The following is a 21636-nucleotide window of genomic DNA, read 5'->3' as shown; positions in this document are numbered from 1 at the left end:
TAGTCGGCATTCTATTTGGAATTTAAATGATTATTATGTAATTTTGATTTTGTATGACAATTTGTATTTTTTTAAAGTTATTCAACAATTTTATCCATTACAATATAACAAGGTAATATTGTTATTTTTCATCATTCAACACAATCAATCAGATATACAATCAAACAATATGGTTTCTTTCCCGGTCAGAAAACATTCCCATACAATACTACACTTTCCCGGACCTAACACTGTTTGATATGTGTCAAAGTTCAAACTCTAAATCTTAATGAAATTCCACAACTCAATCACAATGCTCTCATCACAGGTCAGGAAAATATGCATATCAGCCGAATAAATCGAAAGTTCAGTCCTACTTGGAACGAAATAGGTAGACAACTAGACATAGATGTGGTTTACTGAATACGTGAATTTGTGTCGACCGTTCTTTTACGCACACAAAGAGGCAAACAACAAACACCAAAATCCAATTTTAGCGTATGACACCGGACTTTTGTAATTAACGAAACATGCATTTTCCTTATAAAACAAAGCACTACAACAAGCACATAAAAAAAGTTCCAAGTAACACAAACCTAAAACTTTCCACACATATTTACAACTATATATACAACACAAAAGAGACAAACATTCTCTCTCTCAAAAATACCAAAAAGACCAAATACCCGAACACATTTATAACTCCTAGCTAAAACCGATATTGCACTCTTGGTAGCTAAAGAGACCGTTGATCTGACCTGTCAGACAGATCTGTCTGACAGGTCAGATCAGACGGTAGAGGATCAGATCTCACAGGTCGTAAGGAGCACGAGGGCTCCGGGTTCCAATCCCGCTTGCCTTCTCGAAAGCGTCCGATGCAGACTTCCTACGAAACCTAAATGCCTCTGATCTGCCTCCTGACCATCCACCATTTTCATTAGCTCACATATTATCAAATATTAATGCAACCATGCAATCTATCAAACACTCTTATAGTTTTCATACAATAATTTTAAATTATTCTTCATCAAATCTTTTTTCTTTCATGCATCACATATTAATTATTCTTGAGCGAATAGAACTAAACACTAATTAGATTATAAATTCTTTCCCTATTTGCCCAATTATGGTATATTTAATCAACTTACTAAATCAATTTTCGTCTTGTAGGGTTTGTGAATTATTTAATATTTATGTTCACTATAGTGGACAATAATTCCAATTATTATTAACAATGTCATTTTCATGGTGGTAGATGGGAGATAAATTTATAATTGCAATTTGCAAAGAAAGAGACAAATATGCATCAGTGTTTTCCAACATCCTACTAGAAATAGTCAAATGCAGTTGTAATTACTAAATTACCCTTGCTCCAATTACCCAGGATCATTCTAGATCACTGCAGCTGGAAGGTCTATCTCAGGTAAAATGATAAAAACGTACTTCTTACCAGGGAAAGGAGATACCGGAGTTGTAGATCCGGCGGGAGATGCCGGCGGTGTGTCGCTCAGAGTTCTTTCAGGTTTTACGATCATTATACTTCGTGTTACTCTCATCGCAGGATCCTCTACTGCCGTATTCGTCACCGGCGGCGATTCTGCTTCAGAGAGAGTAAATGAATTCGTTCAGTTTGAGTACAGACGATTACACTTTTGGATTCAAATCTTTTGTGAAAAAAATTAGTTTTTTTGGTTTGATACACATAATCTCCGACGTAAACCCTAGGTTTCAGGATCTCGATTTATCCATAATAATACTTCAAAACTTTGGCCACTGATCAGTATCAGAATTTATCATACAATAAGAAAAGGAATCAATTAAATAATACTATAAGTATTTGATTAATTATAATTAAAGCAAAATTCGCGCCAAAATAAAACCTGATGATCACAATAAGCGATTGAGATCAAGAGGACTTTAACTATTAAGATAACGGAATTTTCTAAGTAAAAGGTTATAATAATTATATGTGTTAACATATTCTTTAACAAATTGTACAGTTCAAAAGCGGCAGGTAACAGCGTACCCTTGCCGGAATCCGATGACCGGAAACTAAAAGTAGACTGTTTTCGCAGCTTTCCGAGGCCCTTATCCGGCCGAGGTCCGGCGACTGTGTCATCCCAGAGTTGGTCGAGTAAACTCATAGCAAGAAGATGAATAGATGATCTAACAAACACTCGTAAACCCCTCCGATGAAGATTGAGTGGTTTCAGAGAGTGGCTATGGTGGTATTTATTGACGAACATGGATTAAACGTCGAATAAGTCGTTTATACTGGTATTTGATCGTGGCCGTTGATTTTGGATACGGTATACCTTTATACGCGTAAAGATAAGATCAGTGTCAAAAATTAGATGAGATTGCCACGTGACAGGTCTATTTAGTAGAGGTAAAAGGTCACGAGGGCCCTTTACTTTATTCATTTTGAATGGGCATTGCCCTTGATTTATGTGAAAATTACGAGAATGGGACTGATGGTCTGGCCGCCATTGCAGTGTTGACACGTATAAATCACTTTTGGGGATGTTAATGTGGGTACCCTTGTACGTTGGTTAAATTTTCAACAATGCCCTTAAGGTCTTGGTAATCACAAATAGGCACCCAATAAAGTTATACATGTAATTGGATGGGGTTGGATAAATCAAGGGCACCCAATAAAGTTATACATGTAATTTTCAACAATGCCTTAAGTACTTCTCTTAATTTGTTCATTCGAGTGTGATAATATAAAACACAACTTCCGTAAACAACTTCTAAAGGGAAGCAAACAAGGTATTGGATCATCAAAAGTGTCCGTTGTCGAAGAGCACGAAAAGTGAAATTGCTAAATAATTTTTAGGGTTAGGTGTGTTTATACCAAAGATAAGATATACATTTGTAAGGGTCAAAATATTGTAAAAGTGGAAGTGTATGTTTTGTATTTCGTATGTATTTACTAAGGCACTTGTTTAATCGAAACGTAATGTTGAGTCCTTAGTATTTTTTGTACTTTCAGTATCCTATAAATAGGGTCTAAACTTGAGTGTAAGTAAGAGGGTTTTCCCACTTCTGTTATCTGTTTTGTACTCAAGTTCATTGAAAGTAATAGAAGCTGAAACCAGATCATATTTACATCGTATGTTCTTTACTTGATCATTACTTAAATTACTCTGATTTACATTTGATTACTCATTTCAATTCATCTACAATTGGTACCAGAGCAGGAATCAACCTGCAATGATCTGATTTTCTTTTGAATCGTTTGTTTTTTAGTCAAAATTTTGTCTCAAAAGATTCCGCACATTTCGATTCTGAAAATCGTCTTAGATCTACAGTTTTGGTTAGATTCTGTGTTCGAATTGTATAATCGAGTGATCGATTTCTGTAACGCCCGTAGATCCTGGCTAGTCAATTTAGAAACGATAAACATTAAAAATGACTTTTTTATGGAATATTATTTATAAGGAGTAATCTTAACTAAGTTGTACTATATGTTACAAGGATTCCGTACATATAAAGAACGCCGAAATCCGAGTTATAACAAAGAAGTTATGACCTGACGAAGTTTCGCGACAGAACCGGCACGACACAACGCGACGTAAATAGTGAATTTATGTTAGAGCGACATTTAGCCTTAGTGATCTAAACGAAAATTGTAGAATACGTTAAAACGAGAGCGTGCATAAAAAGAATGTCTAAATCTGACTTCGTATGTGGAAGTTATGATTTTTCTAAGTTTCGACTTAGCGGTATGCAGCCCGAAGTTCGGATTTGAGATCGAGGGATTTCTACCCAAAACAAGCTAAACAAGAATCGAAGATCTCGTCGATAGTAGTCCAACGGTAGAAAGACAGACGAAAACAGACGTCAGATGAAGAAGTTATGATTTTCTAACGGAGTTTTCCAGTCCCGACCTACTAAAAATAATATAATAAAAATAAAACTCAAAATTAGCCAACAGAGTCTAAACGAAAGTTGTAGAGCATAATCTCACCTACACGTGGATATAAAGAACGTCGAAAACGAAGATCGTATGCGAAAGTTATGATTTTCTGAAGTTCGAGGCATGCATCCCAAAGAGGGAACGCCCCGCGTTCAGTACATGGCTCCGGATTGGCCACGTCGATGCTGACTCAGCGGATAAGGGATAGGATCAGAACCCCACTCCTACGCGCTGCATTCGTGTGGAACGCACTGCATCGGGGAACACCATGCGTTCCCAGAAGGAACGCATTGCGTTCGAGGCCGACTTCAGCACTATAAATAGATCGCTTGGGCAGCCGAGATTTGTTGCTCATTTCTTCTCTCACTCCTTATTGCATCGTTTTGCGTGCAATTTATATCCCCGAAGCCCCGGTATCATCCCGACACCTGAAGCAAGTCTCGAAGCCCCGAGAATCCCGAGAAGTAAAGTTTTCGAGTCGAAACTCTGCCCGCGTAAAGCCCGGTTTTGGAGAAAACGTCCCAGTTTTATCGGAAATGATTATTTTAAGAAACGAGGTGCTGTCTGATCATCATCTTATCAAGTGAGTGTGTAGTTACTTTCTTCTAACCCATAAATATGAAGTATTTGCTATGAAATACATGCTATGTGTTATGTATTGTTTGTTTATTTGAGATGGGTGTGGAAAGGATGTTTTATACAGGTTTTAATAATTTAAACCGTATATGTATTTTATATCTACAAATATGTTGGGTAGAACATGGGTAGATGAAATATTTGGTGACTATATGACGTAGCGCCAGCTAAGTGAACCTTGGTGACTATGGAGTTAGCGCCAGTTAAGTGAGCCTTGGTGACTATGGAGTTAGCGCCAATTGACTGAACCTTGGTGACTATGGAGTTAGCGCCTGTTAAGTGAACCTTGGTGACTATGGAGTTATCGCCTAATAGCTATGGATTTAGTACCTGATAGATAAACTTTGGCAGCAATGGACTTTGTGTCAATTCCTTAGGTCAATCCTTAGGAACGAATGAATGAAGGATAATTGACTCTTAGGGTAACGCTTTAAGAAACAGAAAGATATAATGGGGATGGGTAATTTGGGTTGATTGTCTGATGATTAAATATAATATAATATATTACTGTGGGTTGAAAACCCTATATGCTCACCAGGCTCCCAAGCCTGACCCACTCAGTTTTCTTTGCATTACAAGTAATGACACAAGAGTATAAGTTGGTGTACTTGACGAGAGATTTTGGATTATAAATCAGTAGTTATAAATAACTATTTTAAGGTCTATTTTATATTGTTTATGCTTTTGGTCTGTATCGGAACATGACATCCCGAGATTTTGTTATTTAATGAAAATACATTTCTTTAAAGAAATGCTTTGATAAATTCTCATCATATTTTGTTTTGGGAACAAATTCCGCAACTCTTTTAATCAAAGATTACTCTGATTTTGTAAAACAAAGCATAAACAAATCGGTCTTTAATGGTCGTGAAAATTGGGGATGTCACAATTTCAAGTTTCTGATCAATTTTCAAGTTTCTCAAGATTTCTGAAAATTCTCATCCGTACAACAATGTCGAACTTCAACATGAACACGATGACATCGTATTCTCATCTGCTTGGATCATAAAAAAAAATTCCAATGTTGATTCCAGATTACTACGATCAATGAACGGATCGTATGGAAGACTATCTCAATGGATTGGATGAAGAGTTGTGGAATTGTATCAAATGAAGTGTTCAACCACCACCAAATTCTCAAAATTTAGGATCATCTGGATCAACTTCTGTAGTAGAAGAACAATCAACAAGGCTGAAAAACAATGAGAAGCGTTGTATGAGAGAGCTGAGAGGTGCTTTGCCACCTATTGTTTACAACTACATCCGTGGTTGTAAAACTGCAAAAAGATATCTGAAATACTCTTAAGGAAAAGTATTAGGGAAGCGCGAAAACGAAGATTAATTCAGTTAAGCAGTGTCTTGTGGAACTGAAGGAGTTCAGACAAAAAGAGAATGAAACGATTGAGGTTTACTATGATCGTTTTAATGAATTAATCTATCGATACAATCGTTATGGAATCACAAGGTCATCTATGGAGTTCAATCTCACTTTTGTGATGGGACTTCGTAAGGAGTGGAGAAGTGTAAGCATGATGGTGAAGAATCAACAAAGCTTCGATACTTCATCGTTGAATGATGTGGTCCTTTAGCTCTAGTTTCGAAAATGTATGAGAAGGAAGAAGAAGAGAAAGATGATTCTGATGAAGAAGGTTTTATGATAAATTCTGATGATGAAGCGATAACATATTACTCGAACAACCGAGTGAAGAAGTTTTTCAAGAAACCGTTTAATCCGAAGGTGAAGCAGAGTGAAGTAAAGGGAAACTTTGTGAGCAAGTCTGGTGCTAAGGAAAAGAAAAAGTTTGAGAAAAATGATGAGAAAGCAAAAGAGTCGGAGAATGAAAAGAAGCTTAAGGGAGACTCATGTGTTGATTGTCATTAATCTAATGGAGCAAATCATTTAGAAAATGATTGTATGCTTCTTAAGAAGGATGATAGGAAGAATAAAGTCAAGGACGAAGCTTATTATGTGGAAAAGCTGGAGGAAGTTCGTGCAAAAGCTAAAGGACCGTCTTTGGTTGCACGAGGAGAGGCTGAAGAGGATGGGACATATCAAATCTGGTCCTCGGGTTCTGATGATGAAGAAATGCGAAATCCAACTCATGGAGCTATGTTTGCATAGTTTGAGGAGGACAAGAATGAAAAGGTGACTGGTTATTGTTTCATGACTAAATCTGGAGACAAATCACCAATGACTACAAAGGTACGTTCTATTCTTCAATCTTTTAATATTCCTCTACAAGCTTATGATTCTGAGATAGTTGCATTTGATGATACTGTTGCTTATTTCGATACTATTGTTGTGTCAGCTAGTAACAAAGCCAAGAAATTAAGTACTCAACTGCTAGAGACCCAAAAACTTCTAGATTCGAAACGTAGCAGGGTAGAGTATTTAGAATTGCAAATAAAAATGTCAATAATGATAGAGAGAATTTGGATAGAGATGTAAGGATGTTGCTTGCACAAAGAAACATATATTGTAATTCGGCTAAACGTCTCTATGCTAAATTGACTGCATTACGATATTAGTAAAGAAAAACATAAGAAATTATTACCTTTTCTTACTTTTGAGAAAGAGAGAGAGAAGGTTGATATTTTGTACTATGATTGTGAAGAAACCATAACAGACTTTAACAAAGAACCTGATGATAGATTTGCTTATGGTATTGTTAAGATAGATGAATTTCTGAATGCTGATGAACTTGTTGAGATTGTGAATGAAAGTTTGACAAAAAGTGAACAAATCAAAATTTTGAAAAGAACTGAGAATTCGAAACTTGACTCTCAATCTAATTTTGCTGATATCGAAGATAATTTTGATTGTTTTAGCGAAATCAGTGAATTTGAGGAGGAGGAAAGTGTCGATTGTTCTCAGTTATCAATCATTAATGTCACATCTAAGTCAAAAGGTAAAGAAATTTATAATTATTCGATGGTTGAGAATGACACTGATAAACCCTCTACTTCAAAAGTCTATGATTTTGATGATGTGGATGTAAGAGACAGTCAAACTGATGATAGTGAAGACGAGAATGAAGAAGATATGTCGAACAATTTTGAAAAAGAAAAGAATGTTTCTAACTTAATAAAAATTCCATGAATTATTGTTGATCAAGTGTTTGGAGACACTGAAAATTTCGACAGTGTTATCTGACAAAGGTGCTCACTATTTGGAAACCAACGCAGTGGTTTATTCGAATTTCAAGTGCACAGATGATGTAGTATTTCCAAATCAAGTGTTTGTCACTACTGGGAATGTGGAAAATATGAAACGTGAATTCAACAAATTGGTTGAAGAAGATAGCAAGAAAACATCAAACGAAGGATTCTTTTCAAATCAAAGCACTGTCGAAAATAATCTAACAAAAAATTCGTATGTTTTTCAAAGACAAAAACCACAACGAAAATGCGTTGAAAACGAGAAGTTACAAAAGAAATTTTGAAACAAGAACCAAGTGAAACAAATGAGAATGTGAAACTTAATTCACAAGAATTTAAAGATCTTGTTGACAAATTTTTGAAAGAAAAAGGAATTTCAAAAAGATAGGCGAGACAGAGAATGTTGTGGCATATTGTGACAAATGAAAAGCAATTAAATGAACCAACAAAGAAAATGTCTCAGAATAAGTTGACTAAAACTGTTCAGTCAAGGTTTTCAACTTATTTAGACAAAAAGAAAAATCCCGCTCCATCGATTCCGTATGAATATCCAAAGTCAAATTCAAAAAATTTTCCAACGGAGTTTTCAAAATCCTCATCACCAAAGATTTTTCAAACAAATAATTCTCAAAAGCATTCTTATTCAAACATTCATCAAAAATTTTCAAATTCACATTCATCTTTCACAAAATCAACAAATGTAAAAAACAGATTTTTTTCAAAAAGGACAAATCAAAAGTTTGAGAATATTTGAAAATATGAGAATGTTCGAAAATTTGAAAATCTTAGAAAATTTGAAAATGTTTGAAAATTTGAAAACAATCAAAAATTTGTAAAAGAAATTTCCAAGAGAACTTTAAAGTTTATTACACAAAAGCCAAATTTTCCAAATCCGTTTGCACAAAAAGAGACCAATGTTTCATATACAAAAGGTAAATCTAAAGTGGAAACCATAAATCATTGGCTTGAAAACAATGGGAAAAAGTATCAATTTGGGAAGTTTTCGCAACATCAATTGAAAAAGGCCTATGAACAGTATTTGAATGATACTTCAGTTGGAAGTTCATCTTCGAAAGAGTCAAATACTCTAGTTCAAAGATGGCAACCAATCTCACAAGAAAAACAATTAACGAAACATGAGAAGAAAGTTGGTGAAAGTCCAAAACTATCGAAAAATTATATTTCGATATCTTTAACTGATGATGTTAACTTAATTGATTCTTTCAAAACTAAAGTTCGAAGCTGGGCTTTAAATTCTAAAATTCATTCTCTTTTTCAAGCTAATAACCAAGGACCCAAACAGCCTTGGGTACCTAAATTCTTTCAATGATTGCAGTGCTATGTGATGAACAGTATGATGAGAAATGGTATATTGATAGTGGTTGCTCACGCCACATGACTGGAAGGAAGGAGAATTTGCGTGGTTTTCGAAGTTTAGAAAATGCTGGTGTAGTGAAGTTTGGAAATAATCATAAATGTCAAGTTAAAGGTTATGGAAAAGTAACGAATGATCAATTTATAGTGAATCATGTTGCTTATGTGGAAGGTCTTCAACATAATTTGATAAGTGTTTCACAACTTGTTGTGGGCACTTGCAATCAAGTTGTGTATAACGAAGAAGGAGGCATCATTTCAAATGTCGAGACAAACAAATTATTGTTGAAATCAAAAAGATATGGAGATATGTTTACCTCGACATCAAACCCATAATTGGAAAACCATTAGTTTGTCTACTTTCGAAAGCTCCCACAAATGTTAGCTGGTTATGGCATTGACGTTATCTCATTTAAACTTTCGAAATTTAAATAAATTGGTTGCAGAAGATCTTGTTCGAGGTTTACCTGTTCGAAATTTAAATAAATTGGTTGCAAAAGATCTTGTTCGAGGTTTACCTGTGTTAAAGTTTGATAATGATACTTTATGTGCAACTTGTGAACAAGGAAAACAACATCGTAAAGGGCATCCAATTGTCATTGATTCGAAAATTATTGAACCATTGGAACTTCCTCATATTGACCTTTGTGGACCATCAACTGTTGAAACTCTCAACAAGAAACGGTACATTTTGGTTATTGTTGATGATTTTTCATGATTTACGTGGGTGTATTTTCTCAGGTTAAAATCTGAAGTTGCTCAAACAATGATAGAATTTATCAAGAAAATTGAGATAAGTCTGAAGAAGTAAGTTAGAAAAATCAAAAGTGATAATGGTTCTGAGTTTAAGAACAAAGTGTTGGATTCGTACTTAACAGAAAAGGAATTTTGCATAACTTGTCTGCGCCCTATACACCTCAACAAAATGGAGTAGTCGAAAGGAGAAATAGGTCACTTTGTGAAGTGGCAAGGACGATGTTGACATATGCGAATCTTCCTCAATATTTATGGGCAGAAGCAATTTCGATAGCATGTTTTACTCAGAATAGATCTTTCATTCATAAATGTTTCAATATAACTCTGTATGAAATAATCAATAACCGAAAACCTAATGTCAAATTCTTTCATGTTTTTGGTTGTAGGTGTTTTATAATGAATCTCAAAGATAATCTTTCAAAATTTCAAGCTAAGGCCGATGAAGGAATATTTTTGGGATATTCGAACAATTTGGTTGCATAGAGAGTGTTAAACAAACGAAGTCGAAAAGTTGAAGAAACGTTTAATCCCACTTTTGATGATTACTACGTGAAACAAGTAGAAAAACAATTTGAACAAAAACCAATTCTTAATGAATCAACTGATGAAGCTGAAGAATCTAGTTCATCTGACTTTGATTATGATTTAATTTTTGGTGTTCCGCACAGGGCTGTTGATGCTGGAGTACATGCTGCTGATAATCAAACTCCTGAATCTTTGAAACATACTAATGATTCGACAATCACCTCAGATTTAACTGTTAATGGAGAAAGCATGCTAGATGCTCAAGTGGAGGGGGAGCACTTGAATATACCTTTAACTGTTGAGGGGGAGCATTCTTCCGAGGGGGAGAATAACAGTATGAATGAACTCTTTGAGGGGGAGCATCAGAATGATAGTCTTGCCGAGGGGGAGCATGATGATACTGAAACCATAAATCATGATCAAAATGATGAATTTCATGACCTAAAATGATAATATTTTTTTTGCAGGATCCGAAAATGAAGAGATGTACGAAGATGCACCTTTGGACTTTGATCTAGCATATCGACCATTGGAAAAGTGGACAAGAAATCATCCGAAAGAACAAGTCATTGGAAATCCACATGATGGTGTTTTGACAAGAGCTCAAATTTGTGCAAAGAATGAGGTACTGAGTACTCATCAAGAATTTTGCATGTTTAATGTTTTCATCTCCAAAATAGAACCAAAGACAGTTAAGGTTGCAATGGAGCACTATGATTGGGTTGTTGCAATGAAATTTGAATTGGATGGATTTGAACGAAACAAGGTTTGTAGATTAATTCCTAAACCTAATGATGTTTCTATTGTCGGATTAAAATGGATTTTCAAAAACAAAACCGACAAAGATGGAAATATTATTCGAAACAAAGCATGATTAGTTGTTAAATGTTATTCGCAACAAGAAGGTATCGATTATGAAGAAACCTTTGCCCCTGTCGCAAGATTCAAGGCTGTTCGAATATTTTTGGCTTATGCAGCTCATAAAGATTTTGATGTTTATCAAATGGATGTAAAATGTGCATTGCTTAATGGTGAACTCGAAGAAACGGTGTATGTAGAACAACCTCCAGGTTTTGTTGACGAAAAACATCCTGATCATGTTTATATTTTAGATAAAGCTGTATATGGGTTAAAACAAGCACCAAGAGCATGGTATGCAACTCTTACCAGTTTCTTAAAACAATCGAAAATTAAACAAGGATCAGTTAACCCCAGATTAATTCAAAAGAAAGTTGGGAATCATCTAATGCTTGTTCAAATTTATGTCGATCATTATTTTTGGCTCTACTGATCCCGCTTTGTCTTGTGAATTCGAAAGCCTGATGAAAAGTCAATTCGAAATGAGCATGATGGGTAAAATCAATAATTTTCTTGGTTTAAACATTCATCAAATCAGAGAAGGAATTTTCATCAATCAAGAAAAATATACAAGGAATTTGCTCGAAAAATTTGGGATGATGAATAACATGAAGTTAAGAGTGCCAATGGCAGTTGGAAAAAGGCTAACACCTTTGTTAGACAAACCTGTTGTTGATCTTACTTTATACAGAAGTATGATAGGTTCATTGCTTTATCTTATAGCAAGTAGACCTGATATCATGTTTTTCGTATGTAATTGTTCTAGGTATCAAGCAAATCCAAGAGAACCACACTTGACTGCAGTGAAAAATATTTTTCGTTATCTCAAGGGAACGATTTCGTTAGGATTATGGTTGTTGGGTTTTGAGCATTCTAACACTTCCTAAGTGTACATGCAACCCTAAATACCTTGGATCTATGTTTTCTCTATTATACATGCAAATAAGAACTTCCAAGGTATTATCCTAATCTAGCATATAAAACAATGGATATAGTAGGATAGAATACATACCTTTTTGGTGTAGTAAGTCTTCATGAAGCTTGAGTGCTTAGTGCCCCAAGTGTGACACCTCAAATGGAATCACAATCATCAAAACACTTGGAATGACTTGAGAGAATTCTACACTCATCAAAATCGGCTAGCCCTTTCTTCACTATCTCTAGTGGCCGATTTTTCCTCAATAATAAGATGCTTATATAGTTACACAATTAGGGTAAACTCTTAATTGTCATGGCTTTCCATTTCCTTGGATCCATGGGTACAAATACACCATGGAGCATCCATGGACCATCCTATGGGTTTTAGCCCAACTTGATTATCCATGGAGCATTAGCCCACTATACAAGTATGGATGATTTACACAATCAACCCATATATTTAATTAGTCTTCTTTTGATCACTTAATTAATCCTAGATTAATTCTTGATCAATACTAATTAAATAATCTTATTATTCTTATTATTAATATACTAGAACTTATAATATATTAATAACCATAAGTGTCTTATTTCTCTCATTCAAGTGCATGATGGTATGCAACCCAAATGGACCATGCCGGGTCGGGTCAAGTCTTACCAAATATAGTTATGGACTTAGACATTAATCCAACAGTCTCCCACTTGGATAAGTCTAAAACTATTATTGCGTATGACTTCAGGAACCAACCGGCAATCGTAGCTCTCAAAAGCTTCTGTCGAACTCTGACCTTGTAGATGAACTCTGACCTTTGTCAGTGACTTGTCCATTAGATAAGGGATCATATATTCCTCCATTCTAGATATCATATGGACTGAGACATGGATTATAATCATTCTCTCTGTCCATTTGTTGTTTCCTGATTTCCGATTTATGACAACTGACTAATTGAACAAATCAAATCAGTCCTGGCCCGGCCGAGCACTTCCATTTGTCATCATCAAATCATCGAGGGGCCCACAGATATCGCTTTTATCCCGAAGGTAAAAGGAACGGATAAACTTCGACTCATATGGCTTGTTCTACTACTTGTTGAATCATACACAAAGGCACGTTTTATAGCACCGAGTTACCAAATGCGTTTTCGTGCTATCAATGTACTATCAACTCATAGTAACAACTCATATCTCTAGGTTTGAAGAATATAAGATATTATCGTCTCATGATCACTCGTGATAAAATCCATGAAGTGATTCCAATGAGCGCGGGTTGAATCCAATACTCAGAACTTATGAGCACTCATGATTGTTGTAGCCTTGTCCAACACCTTAGACCTCTACAACCCATCATGACAGTCTTAATTCATATCTACTTCCAAAATATGACTGACTGTGGATGGTTTGAATAACTTAGTCATTTCGGAAGAATAACCCAGTTTATTCGGGAAGTCAAAACATGCAAAGTGAAACACAATAATAATTGAATCCAATATGGTATCAACCCTTTGAACATAAATAAAACACCTTTTATTTATCACCATATGATTACACATTATTCATTGTACACTGTTTCAGCTATCAACTTTATTCTTGAATTTAAAACAATAGATGTCCCATGCTCCAAGCATGTACACTATGTTTTTTTTTCAAAACACTAGTCATGCCACACACCAAGTATGCATACTATGTTTTTCTATGATCTTTACTTTGTGAACTAGATCAATTGAACATAACTTCAATGATTCTCTTTTCACACCCCCAAATCCTTACTGCAAATGCAAGAATTCCAAATTCATGCCATTTACTGAAATCTGTTAGATTCTAAACTTATATGCATTGATCCTCTTGTAATGATTATGCACAAAGTCAGAAAGACTTGACAACAATCATTACAGAGTATTCCAAAGGAGATCAGCTCCTTGGAAACATCCTTCTTGCATTAAGTTTCCTAATCTTAAACAGATTGAAAATTCTAACTTTGAAACATTTCCAGATTCCATTTTGACTATCACTTCTGAACAAGAGTTGCCTCCTTACAGACTATGTCAATATGGTCCTTCCAGAATTATCACTATACTTCCAATTGTCCTTGAGCAACCAATCTTTGGTAAACCTTAGATTGTCCTCGACAATTGTTTAATCCTTTTAGTCATATCCAGTTCTAAACCTTTTCCCTTCTTAATGCCCCAGGCTTTTGGAAAATTTTAGAACGGATGAATATAGCACATGTAATCGATCCTATATCCGAAGCATATGGGACACGATTCATGATGTCTTACATAAAGACTAAACCAGTCTTTTGCTATAATATTTCCATTTCAATTTGCCAAGTTCTCATAATTCAGATTATGAAAAGGGATGCCGTAATCATAATCGAATTTTAGAACGCAAATAATGGACCCATATACAAAATTTCCTTATGTTGAGCCATTCCAACATGAAATTCATATATATCCTTGACTAAATGATAAAAACCTCACGATCTAAGCTTGTAGATTTGAGATGAAGCATAATTTCCTCTCCCTTAATTATAGCAAAACAACTTTTTCCCAATTGAAACTTTTGTTTTCTATAATTAACATTGCTAACTTGCAATACTTATCATAATTATCATGCTCCCACTAACATGATGATTATTAGCATAACACTTATGCTCCCACTAGCTTTGACATGTACTCAGAAATCAGCTGGACTTCTAGAAATCAATACTTCATTGACCAAAGTTCAGATTTCTGATGCTAGATTGTTTTGATAAAGTTGTATCAAAATCATACACCTTCCCTTAGATAGCACACTTGTGAGTCTAAACAATTATGAAGAGGTATGCCGTAATCATAATGGTTAGACCTTTTTGCCACTTCTCACAAGTCCAGGTTAGTGTGCCGGTTAACCACACGCGCTCCACTAACGACTTTGAGAATGCAAATATCACAATTGCTATCTAGATAAAATCTACTTAGTGAAAGTGTTTCCTCACCATCATTTTCATGAATAGGAGAGAAACCTTATGACACTTAGATTTATATGGTGTATGAGTTCCTACCCATATGAATTTGTCAAACCATAATCACAAGACAAAGATAATGACAAATCCAGAACCATATGGATTGAACTCAATCTTAACTTCTTGCCACCTGGCAGCTCAAGGGCCTGCCATTGCTTCCAAGTTGTTATGCAACAAACTGAGAACTCTAAGAACTCATATGCAAAGCCAACTTTAACTGGAATGGGCACAGATATGTCAACACAATAGATTATAAACCTCAAATTGTGTGCTAGAGAAGAACTTTAGGTTTTATTCTTGATTAGTTCTTGAGACTTTCAAGACCTTTAAGACTCCCACTGTCCTCTTGACATATAAGACTCCCTTGTCAAACATCCAAGAGATAGTGCGGATTCTAATCAAGAAAAACACTTTACCCAATTGGCCTAAGTTGGTCTTTGTTTTATCCAAAACATCACAACTTACCAATTTCAAATGTACAAGAGTAGAAAACTTTTACTCTTACATTTGACAAGTGTTTTAAACCTTCTTCAAGACATGTCACTCAAGTTACAATTTTGGAGTGTGACTCTAAGACTTGTATTGGAACGAAGTATGACTCATCTTCTTGATTTAACCATTTCAACAATTCAAGATCCCTCTTCTTAGTCATAAGAATGCACTAAGATTTCCTTAGAGAACTAATTGTGATATGGTTTCTTAATCATTAAGATGATCACAAAACTGATACTAAAGTACTCTCCCATCTTTTCAGATTTGAGAAACTTTTATCCTTCTGCCTAATTTGATTCTTCTTATCGATCTTTTGTGGTGGACTTAATCAGTGCACAAGAATGTGTACTCGATCCCTTAGTCCTTCACTTGACTCACACATCCATGTGAACAAGTAATTAGTCTTAATTTTCCAAAACTTGAAAGTTCTCATTCATCATGCTATACAACTTGCATGATTCCAAGTTCCGGTCCAATTGAAACTTGGGTGATGAGAATCTTTCCTTATTTGGTAAATTTAGACATTACCACAAATGAAAGAATCAATTTCATATTTCCACTCTTGCTATTAATGGAATCTTATAAGCAACAATTTTCCTCAAATGCCATTGTAAGGATATTTTTTTTAAAAATAAATAAAATCAAAATTTTCTTTTATTTTAACACTTTGCGGAAAAACTTATCCTTACAATCCATATGAAAACTTGTTGTTATCCATTTCTAAGCAATATCTCATAACTCCTAAGAAGTAGCTCAAGAATCCGATCTTCAACTATGCGATAGAAATCCATCTACGCGATCAAATTCAGCATATTCTTTCTTTAAGTTTCTTCACTTTCCTTTGATTCTTAAACCATCACCATGCGACCCGGTCACATCATGTGTCAAGAATCTCAGAATAGAAACTTAACAGAGTTAGATAGTGGATTTTACCTGAAGTAGAGTCAAACTTATTGACTTTAACATCCTTAGGTAAATTTGGCAGCTTCGCAACCAATGCCCTTTCTTTGGCAATACAAACATATGGACCCTTTGATAATGGTACACAGGACTATCACAGACTTAGCTTTTTCTCTTTACCATTTGGTCAACCGAGTTGACTATAGCCGATCCCTTTCCATTGGGAAGAGAATGCTTTACTGGATATCCAATGTCATCATTGTCAATGTCCATAAAGTTTTAGGAAGTTGATCTTAGCAAATAGATAAGATCATTAAGGGTCTTGTCATAGTCTGTTTCATAGGTGTCCCAAAGGAACTCACTATGTGACTTAGAAAGTGATTGAACCACCAACTTTCTCAAGACTTTGACACCCAACTCTCCCGGCTTGACAATATGTGACTACATCTCCAAGATGTGTTCACACCTAGACCTTTCCTTGCCAATAGGGCTTGAGTGACCTTAAACTTTTCAAGAACTTGTGGGTTGGGGAGAATAATTGGAGGAGGTGAAAGAAGTATGATTTCCAAAGGACATCATCTTCATTTAGGAAACCTTGTTTCACTAGATTTGGGAAGATCATAGGTGTCTATTACAGACATCTTTTGGGAGATATTCAAGATAGTTGATTTAAAGTCCTTAATATGACACCCAATATGAAATAGTAAGGCTAGGACCCAACAAACTATTTTATAACTTAGAAGAGGTATGCCGTAATCCAAGCTATAAAATATTTGAAGGTAGGTGAATGACGATTCACCAATTTCCACCAAGATAAACGAAATGTATTATTAGGTTTTAATTGGTTTTGAAACTCCTAGATCTTTGAGATTCATTGAACTTTTCAAAGGCATGTTTCAATCTCGAGTGTGCCCTTCAGGTTTTGTGACTGGGATGCCGAGGATCACAAAACAAGGTGTGAAGTAACCATGCAAATCACTTGGTACCCTTAATAAATTACCCCTCAATCGATGTGCCGGTTAACCACACACGCTCCATCGATACTATGATAAATATTAAGTCACCCTTTACCTACCTTGTTAAGTCCAAGTTAGTGTGCCGGTTAACCACACACGCTCCACTAACGACTTAGACAAAGTGTAAAGTGCAATTTCATGGATTAGCACCTTATTCACATTTTTCCTAAGTAACTAAGATTGGGTATTATTAAAAGTTTAGTTACTTAGTATTTTCATTAATACTTTTAATGAAGGGAGAATTATAGTCCTGTCAAACCCGTTCGGCTAACGACCCTCCACCGGTCAAGCAAGCGGTGGGTGAGAGTGGACACCCATTAAGTTGCCATTTTATAGGCAACAACCTTATACCCACCTTATAGACCGGCTTTGTGAATGAGGCGTACTAGCGGTAAGACTGACTTTACTCTTATACATATATATATTATTAACTTATAATATTATAAAGTATAAGGGTTGAATTTTAACTTTTAAAATTCTAAGGGCTAACTTGGAATTAAAGTATTCATAAGTGAAAACTTTACAAATTCCAAAACTTGAGGGCAAGTTTTGAAACTATTCAAAACTAATTAATTCCATATGTAACATCTCAAATTTTCAAATAAATTTTTCATTAAAACAAAACATCATTATTCGACAAAAGGGTTTATTCCAAGTTTGTTTCAAAAGATAAATAATAAATCTCCAGGATCTTCAACAGTGGCAGTGTGTACGTGTCACGCCGGCGCCTTTCCACGGTCATCGCTAGTACCTGAAAAAAAACATAAACAACTAGTAAGCATAAATGCTTAGTGAGTTCCCCAGTATACGACTTACCCACATACGCCTTCCGGCCCGGACCTTTCGATCCACATAACATTGCCTTCCGGCCCGGACCTTTCGGTCCACATAACATTGCCTTCCGGCCCGGATCTTTCGATCCACATAACATTGCCTTCCGGCCCGGATCTTTCGATCCACATAACATTGCCTTCCGGCCCGGATCTTTCGATCCACATAACATTGCCTTCCGGCCCGGATCTTTCGATCCACATAACATATATCGCATATAAGCACACATCACATATAAAGCATCTACCTCTCTAGACATAGTATGAATATAACACACACGACCTTCCGGTCTAACAGTCAAACCCTTCCGGGTGAAGTATAGTGAGAAGACTCACCTCGTAGTACGCAGGCTATAACCTCTTCGAGCTACTCGCACACAATCCGCTAGTCCGCAGGTTCCCTATAATACCACAGCCCTAGTTAATGATCTTATCAAACAAGACAACTGACCCCTCTAAGATATATACAGGTCAACGGTCAATCTTGACCGGACTCGTCGAGTACAAAGGGTAACTCGACGAGTATAGACATCCTGACACCACTCGCCGAGTCTGAAGAACGACTCGACGAGTTCCAGTAGATCTTCAAGCTACTCGCCGAGTCTGAAGAACAACTCGACGAGTCCTAGTGAACCTTCAAGCGACTCGCCGAGTCTGAAGAACAACTCGGCGAGTTCTAGTGAATCTTCAAGCTACTCGCCGAGTCTGATCATTGGACTCGGCGAGTCCTCGCCATGCAGTCAATCCGCTGCCTCCTGTATTTCACATGATTTCGAAGTATATAGATATAGGGCTTCCTGGACTTTCACATATACTATTACAGGGGTTTTTAACACTAATAACAACAATATAATCCAACTAACCCTTAATTGGGTTTCCTAAACCCTAAACTCGCATACAACGTAAAAGTTACAGATTTCGATCCGAAGATTACCTGGAAACGTGTTCCCTGTGTCTCCAAACCTCCAGTACTCGATTCCTTTGATCACCACCTTGCTCCTCCTTGTCTAACAATCTCGTCAAGCCTTCTCAAGTCCTCTCTCTTGCTTTAGATGCTCACACACTCCCAGGGGATCTTCAACCGGCCAAAAGACGCGACATGACGGCCATAAGATCGTTATATACGATCAGAAATGAAACGGCTAGGGTTCAGCTGAAACAGCGTCGACTCGCCGAGTCCCTTATTGGACTCGTCGAGTCCAGTCGCGCGTCTGCGACCAAGACCATGGCCCTACTCGGCGAGTCGTGCACCAACTCGCCGAGTCCCCTCCTAAATGTGCCCCAAAAATAATTTAAAGAGATACCTGAAATTCCGGGCTGTTACAACTCTCCCCCACTAGAACTAGACTTCGCCCTCGAAGTCTCTCATTCTGCGAATAACTCTGGATGTTGCTCCCGCATTTCTCTTTCCGGCTCCCAAGTCATCTCCGATCCCTTCCGATGTTGCCACTGAACCAACACCAGAGGTATTTCCTTGTTCCGTAGAACCTTGATCTTCCGATCCCTGATAGCTACTGGTCTCTCGGCGTAATTCAGACTCGCATCTACCTGGATATCTTCTAGCGGAACCACTGCTGCCTCATCGGCTATACACTTCCTCAGCTGTGATACGTGGAAGGTATTGTGAATCTGATTCAGCTCCGCTGGCAACTCCAACCGATAAGCTACCCGACCTACCCGTGCAATTACCCGAAATGGACCTATGAACCGGGGCCCCAATTTGCCCCTCTTCCTGAACCGAATCACCCCTTTCCAAGGAGAAACCTTTAGGAGAACGAAGTCGCCGACCTGGAATTCGAGCTCGGACCGGCGTCTGTCCGCATAACTCTTCTGTCGGCTCTGGGCGGTCAATAACCTCTGCCTCACCCGTTGGATCTGTTCAGTCGTTTGAAGTACGATCTCTGTACTGCCCATCACTCTCTGTCCCACTTCTCCCCAGCAAATGGGAGTCCGACACCTCCTACCATACAACAACTCAAAAGGTGGCATACCAATGCTCGAATGATGGCTGTTGTTGTAGGAAAATTCAGCCAGCGGCAGATGCGCATCCCAGCTACCCCCGAAGTCTAACACACACGCTCTAAGCATATCTTCCAATGTCTGGATCGTCCGCTCGCTTTGACCGTCGGTCTGGGGATGGTATGCGGTACTAAAATGCAGTTTAGTACCCAACTCCTCATGGAATTTCTTCCAGAACCTGGAAGTGAAATGCACATCGCGGTCCGAAACAATCGAGGTCGGCACTCCATGCCGAGATACTATCTCTCTCACGTACAACTCCGCCAACTTCTCTGCTGATGAACTTTCACTAATGGCAAGGAAATGTGCACTCTTTGTTAGTCTATCCACAATCACCCAAATCGCATCGACTCCCCTGGCAGTTTTCGGCAATTTGGTGATGAAATCCATCGTGATCTGATCCCACTTCCACTCAGGGATCTCCAAGGGTTGCAACTTACCGTGCGGTCTCTGGTGCTCGGCCTTAACTTTACGGCAGGTCAAACACCTCTCCACGAACCAAGCCACGTCTCTCTTCATGCAAGGCCACCAGTACTCCTTTTTCAAATCCAGATACATTTTCGTAGCACCGGGATGGATCGAGAATTTTGATCTATGTGCCTCCTCCATCAAAATGACACGCGTACCGCCCACGAATGGCACCCAGATCCGACCCTGAAATGTCAGAAGTCCCCGCCCATCCGTAACGAACTCTGAAATTAACCCGACGACCCGCTCCTGTTTCTTCATCCCAGACTTCACAACCTCGGCCTGTGCCCCACGAATAGTATCTAATACCGGAGTCACCACCGTCAATCTCAAACATACGTCCCGCAATGGAGTACCCTCCGCCCTACGACTCAATGCATCGGCTACCACATTAGCTTTGCCTGGGTGATATAGGATCTCACAGTCATAATCCTTAACCACGTCTAACCATCTCCTCTGGCGCATGTTTAGGTTGGGTTGATCCATCAAATACTTCAAACTCTTATGGTCCGTGTATATGGTACAACGAACCCCGTACAGGTAGTGACGCCAAATTTTGAGGGCGAACACTACTGCCCCCAACTCTAAGTCATGCGTGGGATATCTCGCTTCGTGAGGCTTCAGCTGCCTCGATGCATAGGCTATCACATGGCCCCTCTGCATCAACACTGCACCCAGTCCTGAAATCGATGCGTCGCAATATACGACGAAGTCCTCCATCCCTTCAGGAAGGGCTAATACTGGTGCTTCGCACAGTCTCTGACGAAGTGTCTCGAAGGAAGT

The 21636-nt window shown here is 37.4% G+C and overlaps 1 protein-coding gene across 5 annotated transcripts; it reads right to left on the bottom strand.

Annotated features, from left to right (window-relative positions):
* Window positions 1-491: 491 nt before the first annotated feature.
* LOC111894947 (dormancy-associated protein homolog 3) lies at window positions 492-2205 on the bottom strand. 5 transcript variants are annotated; one of them, XM_023891030.2, is made up of 3 exons: window positions 2006-2205; window positions 1430-1579; window positions 492-889 (listed from the first exon to the last, which is right to left on the bottom strand). In XM_023891030.2, the coding sequence occupies exons 1-3, from the start codon at window positions 2121-2123 to the stop codon at window positions 783-785; spliced, it is 375 nt and encodes a 124-aa protein (XP_023746798.1). In that variant the 5' UTR covers window positions 2124-2205; the 3' UTR covers window positions 492-782. The 5 variants fall into 5 exon arrangements, with proteins under 5 accessions (XP_023746798.1, XP_023746801.1, XP_023746797.1 ...); XM_023891033.3 differs by having other exon boundaries at window positions 492-896; window positions 1446-1579; XM_023891029.3 differs by having other exon boundaries at window positions 492-896; window positions 2006-2199.
* Window positions 2206-21636: the final 19431 nt, after the last annotated feature.

The sequence above is a fragment of the Lactuca sativa genome, chromosome 7 (genome assembly GCF_002870075.4).
Source record: "Lactuca sativa cultivar Salinas chromosome 7, Lsat_Salinas_v11, whole genome shotgun sequence".
NCBI lineage: Eukaryota > Viridiplantae > Streptophyta > Magnoliopsida > Asterales > Asteraceae > Lactuca > Lactuca sativa.
Note: the sequence above shows the minus strand (reverse complement) of the source record. Positions and strands in the feature narration are given on the sequence as shown.